Genomic DNA, 9,385 nt, shown 5'->3' on the forward strand with positions numbered 1-9,385 from the left:
TTACCTAGAAGTATAAACTCAAATGAAATCTGATGGATGAAGACACATCCAAGAACTAAGATGAAATTATCTAACTAGTCTTATTTCATCACATAGAAGTGATCTTAAAGATCCTAAAAACAACATGCAGGATGCTGCCTCTCAGGACTTGTACTTAATAAATCGTTGCAAGTTAGAACTGAGTAGGAAAAGCATTTAGCCATCACCAAATTGGCACTGAAGCATATGAAACCTGAAAATGAGTTCCATTTATATTTAGAAGGAGAAGGTAAAGCAGGGATTCAGGCTTCTTGCAGAGTCACAGCAGAGTTCAGAGTGCAACAGATCAGGAAGAGCCTAACTGCAGAGATTACACGCAATTCTCTGTTAAAAAGTACATCATGTTACATTTCAGTCTGAGCCTAACCTAACCTAACAGGTTTAAATAATTACAAGGAAAACAGTAACACTTTAGAGTCAGTGTCACCCTTCTAAATCTTCGTCACTGTCAGTAGGCTTAGCAATGTTAGTAAAACTGACTTTGTTCACAGCTGTCGTGCCAGTTCAGCATCCTAACCAGAATGCATTTTATTTTCATGCAGAAAAGTACTCTGATATTCCTACAAGTCTGTAAGAGTTCTTGCTGGTAAAAATGATTGTTTCTTCTTCACATCCACTTAAATGTAAGAAGTCATTAGGTTACACTGAGCATGGCAATGAATCTATCTTCTTTGACTTAAACAGAGTTGTGCCTGTTTTGGCTCACCCCATCCTGTCAGCTAATTGTGAGACAGACTGGTCAGTTCTCCCACACCCTGCATTACCTGCATGGCTCTTTCTGAAGTTCTGTTCCCATAGTCCAGTGCCTCGACTTCATGCAACCATTTATATATCAAGTCCATGAATTCTATTCTTGCAGATAGAGAACTCCAAATTTTTACATCAGAATTTGTTTTGTCAGCTCTGCAAAACCCTCTGTTTAGTACCTGTTTAAGTAGCTTGCAGTTCAGGTCAGCAGTAAAGTACTCTGGTGACCCCATCTCAACTGAGAAGATGAATAGAATGGTGCATATCATTTATGCAAGATTTCTTCAAATAACTGCTACTCTGCTGTAAAGCAGGTCCTTCTTTTTTCCTTGATCTGGAATTCCTGCAACATCATGCATTCAGGTTGGCAGCCAGAAGGTTTAGGGGCTGATCACAATTACAGAGCTATTTTTTAATTTATGCCTGTTGATCTCTGTATTGAAAACAAGAAAAATGGATTTATTCAGTTAGTATAGGAAATAGCAGCCACTAGATGACCAGTGATTTGGAACTCCGAATGCCTTACTAACAACACAAAGCGACCATGCTGACTGCAAGGTTATCATGACCTTTTTGAAATCTCACTGGAAAATAAAGTGAAACAACTAGCAGTTTGAACTTACTGAAAATGGCTATGGCACTATTGTTTGCTAGGCAAAAAGCTCAAAAGTAATTTATTACCTTAAATGGATCACGTACAAAGGATATGATAACCTCCCAATACCCTTCATCAAGTGTGGTAAATCTGAACAGAGGTGGCTGAGATGATTCCTTAACATCAGTTACTGGTTTCCAGAAAAGTGACTGGCATACACGGATACTCTATCAGAATCTTAGTAGCTTGAATACTGTGCACTGACGTCTTGTTGTATGCCTCAGGCTTTTTGTTACTTCAGTTTTTACCTTTTTACATGGGTTTTTTTGTTTGTTTTTTTTTTCCTTGTATATTTTCTTCTATAAAATAAATATTTAAAAAGTGTCTCACTTGCCCATGCTTTGATCTTAGTGCTTCAGACAAGCCTGCCTTGAAACTTTATACATTCACATATACAAAATCCTTACCTAGTAATATCTTTCAGTCATCAGCTCTTGCTTAACATGGACATAAAGCTATTGGGTAAAGCTTTTAAGAAGTAACTGTGTCTCTAATAACAATAAACAGGATTTTATCCTGAATAGGAACTAAAATATACCAACCTGTTCTGCCATCTGTACTCAGAAACGTTGAGGAAAAATTTTACGCATTGCTGCTTCTCAAACGCAATATTGCCTGGTTGGGAAAATGTCTCTTCTTCAAAATTTTTCTGTTAAGATGTCTTCTCAAGAACTCTAGAAATGAATGTTTCATGGTTCATTTCAAAGGATTTTTCCTCCCGTCATTGTACGGAAGTTATTCCACAAGAGGCAAGCAGCTAGGGAATTGTGGGCATTGCTGCTATTTGCAATCACAAAGCACTAAACGTTTCCAGCTGCAAAGAGTCAGTGTCTACTTAAGACTTGTGAGAGGTTTCACTGGGAATCCTTGCAAGCTGTGCCATCTGCTAATGCCACCAGGGTAGTAACTGGCATAATATACTGTTAATACGAAAGACTAACAATACTTTGAAGTTTTTCACGATGAAATAGAAAAGACATTAAAGGTTGCTGAAGAGTTGCATCTGAATGTTATTTCAGGCATGAAATGATGGTTATCTGTGGAGAGAAGGTGTTCTCCAGTTGCACTTTCTCCGAGAATCACCACAGAAAAGATTTTTCTGCTTTCTCTATGGATGAGTTGTTCTGAATTTTACAGGATTTGATAGCATGGGAATAGCCACGGTGGGAGTGAGGGAGTGCTTGCGTCCATCCTCATTGTGGGTAGGGCTGATGGGAACTATTCTGTTGAGTAGCATTTTGCCTAGAGTATGCATCCCCATGGGCTGGTGTTGCACAGTCAAAGCCAGAGAAGAGAAGACTGTCAGTAGTGGTCCTTGCTTCAAAGGGACCTGAAGCCGCACTTACTTGCTTTCTCTTACCGTATGCACTCATATGCTGTGTTTGCACAAAATTAATTGCAGTATAATCCCTGTTAAAAGTGGGTCCTGCAATCATGCTGCTTGATTGGCCTGAAAAGACCAAGTTAGAAGCCTGTTGAGTCACTTCCCTAGAAGCAAGACTGATGTCAATAATCCTAGTATAGATATCATCAGTATTTGGTCAAGCAACGATCTGTGAGATCCCATGGCCATAGGAACTGGGATGATTCTGGGATGAAGTAACTGTCATGTGCTGTTTACTTCTCTACTCTATTGCACTGATTCTGAATCAAACAGCTTCCATGACTCCATTCATATATATTTTTAATGTGAAGCTTAAATTACTAAAATTAATGATGAACAGAAACTTAAATTTCTTCTGAAGAGAATTAATGTTTATTTCCTGAATCTTTAGATAGGATTTTGTCTTGCCTTCCAGAATCTAAAGGTGTATAAAATCTGGATACCCAAACACTACTGTGCAATTTAGAAACTTCTTCCCTTCTTCTCTATCGTGTCACAAAACCATTCCAACATAAGGGTAGAGATAGGCTGTAAAAGTCAGTAGAGTTAATTTAGAGCAACCCCAGATCTTTTGTGCACATCCTCAGTTCTCCCACTCCATCTATAATTCAGTAAGTTGCAGTAAGTAACCACCAACAGTGGTGGTCAGCAAGCATCTTGGCTCCTCAGGTCTGTTTTGTCCCATCTACAGAGGTAGCTTGGAGCTATGTTAGTGAAGCCCCAAGTCATCATGTTGAGTGTGGTGTACACCATCTTTGTCTAACTTTGCATGTGGCTGAATGCATTTCTTTTCCAGCTACATTTAATGTGTTAACATCTAATCATATATGAGACTTAGTTTGGCCTGAAGCAAAGTGTGTGTTCTGTGTCATCAGCTGTAACATGAGAAATTTCTGTGGCAGCTAGAGGGTGACAGTTTCTTTTGTTTCCTTCCCAACGTTAAAGAGTAGATTCAACAAACTGTTAAATCTCTCCATTTGACAGAAGCCTGTATCTGGTAGTAGACTAGTAGTAACTAAAATATCTGATCAAAGGGTGTGTTCTGAAGGAGTCTGTGGTAACAGAGCCAGCTGGATGTTTTATTGAATGTGACCTTATGTATGCATTCCTGTTAGGCAAGGAAGCAGACCTATTAAAATAAATTGAATTACAAAGGCTAATGCTAGAACGGGATGCTGCAGAGGAAGACCTCCCCTTCCATAAGGTCTGTCTCCTTCTTTCAAATTAGTACATACAAGGCCACAGGTCCTAAGAAAAGTGGGTTTCTTTAAATGGATTTGATTTTAATCCACAGATCTTTAGGCACTATCAAGCAAAAGAAAGTAAGCAGTAACCCCATTTCACATTTTAATCGAGAGCATTCTTTCTTTCTTTTTTTTTTTTTTCCTTTCTATCGTTAGATTGCAAGTTGTTATGCTTATAAATGCAGAGCTTCACCAGAGCAACAGCAGAAGATGTAGTGAATAGAGACCTTGTTGAGCTCAGGGTGAGGAGGAGGAGGGTGCAGGACAAGCAAAGGCAGGGCCAGAGCTGTGTGGGAAAGGCTGGTGACCCACCCTCTCAGACTGCCTTGCTGCTCTTGTGCTTTCAGAAATGCAGAGCCCTTTTCACCATCACTGTTCTTGCACTTGTTATTTTAAATCTCTTTACAGGGGAATTTTTCTAAGTTGGCAAATAGGTGACTTGTTTTGTTCCCCCCTTACTTCCTTCTAAGTACAATTAATTATTTTAATTAATTAATATTATGCTGAGTGGTTTGCTTGGAAGGGAAAGCTATTCTGGTTTTGAACTAATTACCAGTCTGGATTTCTGAATGACAAAACAGCTGCTAATTAATCTCACTACAGTTCTCACAGAAAGAGATGCTGATAAGGGTTTGGCAATTACCATAAGAAAAAAAATGTCAAGAGTTCTGTTGTGTTTCTTTGGCATCCACTCACAGTCAGATGAATATCACTATTAAACACACAGACAAACTAACTTCTAAGTACCAACGCCAGCGGGCTGTGCAGTGCAGCAAGACTGTCCAGACGTTATTCATTCAGGAGCTAGCTGTTGTTTTGCACGTCTGTTCACTCTTGTTGCCTAACATTGCTTGTTAAAGTTTTTGCAAGAGGGAAGATGAAGCACTATGGCAGGGCAGCATGGCAAGTGTCAGACCATCCTGTCAGGGATTTTTTTTTTTTTTTGTGTGCCAGTGCTACAGAACTTTAGGGAAAAGGCTGGAAGGGGAGTTTTATTGGGCTGATTGCCAGCTTTAATGAACCTGGTTAGTTTGGTGCAGCTGGGGAGGCTGGGGTCTGCTTGATGTGCTGCTGGCAGAGTGGAATGGAGACAGCCCCTGGACTGCTCTGCTCACGTCACCTCACCAACTGTGCTTGGTGAGTAGTACTGATGTGTGGCACAAATATTCACTTTCCTCCTCGCAAGAGAAGTTTGCAGCCTTTGCTGACTTCTCTGCTGCCTCAACTGAGCTGCTTATAGTTCCTGGGAAATCTCGATTAAATCCACTTGGGACTGTGTAGTCTCAGCTGTATTTGTGATGGTTATGTCCTTGAGAACATGGGCTCAGGTGCTCTGCTCAGGTGATAGTTACGGCAGTCCCTGATCACACCAGCTCAGTGGCACCAGGGTGAGTAACATAGTAAAGGCACAACAACCACTACTGCCAATGTATTCCCATTACCTTGAATTTTCTGGAGATTCTGGCCCATGGAACCCCGTGCCATTAATGTTTCTGAGAACATGAGCCTGTGCAGTGTCTGTGGCTGTGGGGAGCCAGGGAGCTGTCACAAAGAATATATGGCTTGCTCAGGTAAAGAACTGGTTTGAACCTTGGTGCATGGCTTATTTAATTTAGTTTCTTTTTTTTTATTTCTTTCTTTGCTTGCAGGTCAGAAAATTCTTCACCACAGAAGTGACGTCTTAGAAACCGTAGTCCTGATCAATCCCTCGGATGAAGCAGTCAGTACCGAGGTAAATCACTCAGAAATATTTCATTATGTGGGTTGTAAAAGCTCTGTTAGGTTGGCAGGGTGAGAGCAGGTCCTAGCAGTAGATGAAAACGTTTTGAGTAAATACCATAAACATTATCAGCCTTCCCTTGATTTTCTTTCTAGTTTCCTAGACTATTGGTAAGACATCAAAGATGCAAGACAGAAGCAGATCTCTGATTCTAGTACTCCTTTCCTCATAATGCACCAATTTCCCTTCCTGAGAAGGGGAAGCACCAGTGATGAAACTACATCTGTTTTTCTTCTGTTCTTCTACTATTGATATCTCTGGACATCTACTTTACTTAAAAAAAAAAAAAATGCCTGAAAAGAAACCAGGTGCCCTGAGACAAATTTAAGTCTCAGAAGACCTCAGCCTGTGTAGTGGTGACTCTAATATGATCCATATGTTCTGTCCTTCAGAGAGCATGTGACATGATCTATGGAGTCTTGATAGTGCCAGTTCCTCATAAACTTACTAGAGCTGAAGAACTAAGCAGGGAGTTTGAAGACAAAACTGAGAAATTTGTCTAGTGATATTGAAGGTTGGAAAAACAGGCATAATTGTAGTGCTTGCTGGTGCTGGGAAACACTGGCATAGTATGATTCCCTTGGAGAAATGAAGTGGCTCTACTTTCAGTACTTTGTAGAAAAGTCTGGTTTTTTACAACAGGAAGAAACACACTGAAGCAAATGAAATTTATTAAGTTTTAAAAGTTTTTAAAACCAGCTAATCAACCTTAGTTAATGGCAACTTAATTGACTTCAAGATTATGTGTGAAAATATCTTACATTGCATTAGAGGAAGGGCAACTGGGCAGCAGCTCTTTTAAGATTGTCTTTAATACATTCAGGCTTTCAGAATAAAAAGCTTTAAAGTGTGTGCAGAAGGAACTGCCAACAGCAGGGAAATGCTGTTGCTGTTGCTTGTCTTCTTTTGTTGAGTGACCGCATGGAAGAACATGATCTGAGGCCAATTAATGACTTCTGAACTCTGGCTTTACTCCTTTGGCTCAGGAATATATTTGGCTGGGTTACCATTTCTTTCCTTTCACTAGACTGTGGGAGGCAATCTTTGCTTTGCTTTCATCATGCCAAGCTGGTCACAGCCAGAAGTTAGAAGCTGAGATTTACCTTGGCTGGCTAAACAACAGTCTCACTGGACAAAAGCCAGAAGAGACGATAAGAAAGAGTCAGGAGAATTACAATGAAGATTGAAAGAGACATTCTTTGCCCACTATGGCAAATTAGAAAACTGAGTTTCACACATCAAAAGTTTTCCAGCTTGCAGTTCAGGAGACAGTGATATGCCATGGAGGTCTGACTTCATCAGAAGAGGAAATTGAATCTATCAATTCAAGAAAAGTAAAAGCAAAAGACATTAGAACAAACTTCTGCTAATGACGCTGGTGACAGGGGTACTGGTGGTAGTTTAAGCATGGATCTGCCCGCAGCTCTTATCATGTTCTGTCAGCTGTCAAATACCTCACAAAAGAGAGAAGCCCAAAAGGGGAGAGCTGCCCTAAGAAAACAAATTTCTGAAAACTATTAACAGTTCCCTCATTTTTTAAAACCCCGCCCCATTACCATAATACTCCTGCAGCTGTACCATAAGTAATCTGCTTTTGGCTGAGCCTATGTTTTGCCATTCACTTTTTTAAAGCAATCTGGGACTTCACCCAAGGGTAAAGTTGAACAGAGTCATCACCTTGCAATATTTTTTTTTTGAAGGTTTAAAATCAGCAGACAAAATTCTGGTAGTCCCTCAGAATGCCCTGATTACAGCCAGACACAGAATTATGTGCCTCTGGAAGTTCTTTTGTGCGTATGATATGATATGCTCTGCAATCTGCAAGCATTTATTTGCCTTTTTTTCCTGCCATAGTTTTTTATCTCTGCAGAACCAATATATTCTGCAGAACCATCAATTAATAGAATAGACTGAAGGGGACTTAAGTGACAGTCACGTATTACTGGTTCACAAATCAGGAAATAATTTTGCTGTTGGAAAGCTAGTGAGTTTGTACATTAGCTGGCAAACTGCCTAGAGCTGCTGCCAGCAATGAGAGAAAAGACAGCAGAGGAAAACAGTTCTTTCATAGTTTTAATACAACTGAAACAGATAGGGTTTCAGGCACACCTCATACACTCCACTGCACTTATCTGTATTCTTTTCTGAAATAGAAATAAATAGACTTGATCCAGATGGACACTGTTGAATTTATAATCATCTAGTGCAATTACTGATCAACCAGCTTTCATCCTGTGTTTAATTAAAGAAACTTTCTGCTGCTTAAAGTCAAGGTTGCTTATTTAATAAAATAGTGAAGATGCGGTAATCATCTTCTTTCCGACAGAAACTCTTCAGTGTCTCTTTTCTAATTGTACTGAAAACATGAGCTGTTCAGCAGAGATTTAGATCAGGACTTCCTGGCTCAGCCTCCCTGGCGTGAGAGGGCATTATTCAGAATAACTGATTGCTTAACAGTCAGTATATGAATTTGAAAGAATGGCTTGCTGGGAGTGCTGAGCTGATTATGTCATCTCCATGGAGATGGAGTTTGGATGCAATATCTACATGCATAATTGTTTCAGATGGACTCTTTTCATTTAGTTTAATATCTGAATAGTCATATTCTGGAATCAGTACTCTGTTTTATATTAATTCTCCTTGAACAGAGGAATTACCAAACTTGAAATTCTGCTGTATAGAGGGTTAAAAAGAATGGCCTTCCAAAACAAAGTGTAGTTGTTCCTCATCAGTACATGAGAGACAGTTATCAAAGGCTATCCCAATACTGTGCTATTAAAATTTCCTAAGAGTTATTCGAAGAATGTTAATTGAAAATATTACTTATCATTTGGATTTTATTCTCGTCTGCTCCCTGCTTTTTTCCTCATGTCTTTAGTTTGATTCTGCCTAATCACTTCTTACGCCTTCTTTTGCTCCTCTCTCATTGTCTTTTGTTAGCAGATCTGTAACGATAATATTTCAGCAGTCCTGGAATAGTGCTCTGAAACATGTGTTAAATTAAGTGAGGTGAACAGAACTTTCTCAGAGGAATGGAGAAACACATGGTAGCTCCCGTTGTTGATCTGTTTCTTTCCTTCACTCTAGGTGCGTTTGATGATTACAGATGCTGCAAGACACAAGCTCCTTGTACTAACTGGACAGTGTTTCGAAAACACAGGAGAGCTCATCCTTCAGTCAGGATCCTTCTCCTTCCAGAACTTCATTGAGATCTTCACGGATCAAGAGGTATGTTTAGAAAAGGATCTTCCATTCATGCTCATGCGATGGCACAGGTTTCAAGAATATAAAAAATGGCATAATGGATTAAGTTAGTGTAAGTGTTAACAGCTTCATGTTGATTTTTTTTATTCTTCATGATGAGCTTTTTTTCCCAAAATATCTGTTTCTTTTGCTTTAATGTGTATGTGGATTGTTCAACTAAAGAATTGCATCGTGATTCAGAGAACTAAGTTTTAACTTTGAGAAACAGAAAACCAGTGAACTTTTTACAATAAAAGGAAATAGAGTATTTCCTGAAATGTACAGGTGATTTA

General features: G+C 39.4%; 1 protein-coding gene across 1 annotated transcript in view; it reads left to right on the forward strand.

The window, feature by feature from the left end:
• Positions 1–9,385, forward strand: part of MAP1B (microtubule associated protein 1B) — a 66,254-nt gene that overhangs the window by 40,761 nt on the left and 16,108 nt on the right. Inside the window, exons 3-4 of the mRNA XM_052700717.1 lie at positions 5,719–5,801; positions 8,937–9,077. Of these exons, the coding sequence (XP_052556677.1) occupies positions 5,719–5,801; positions 8,937–9,077 (224 nt within the window). The remainder of the gene's footprint in view (positions 1–5,718; positions 5,802–8,936; positions 9,078–9,385) is intronic.

The sequence above is a fragment of the Tympanuchus pallidicinctus genome, unplaced genomic scaffold (genome assembly GCF_026119805.1).
Source record: "Tympanuchus pallidicinctus isolate F22 unplaced genomic scaffold, pur_lepc_1.0 scaffold4, whole genome shotgun sequence".
Taxonomy (NCBI): domain Eukaryota; kingdom Metazoa; phylum Chordata; class Aves; order Galliformes; family Phasianidae; genus Tympanuchus; species Tympanuchus pallidicinctus.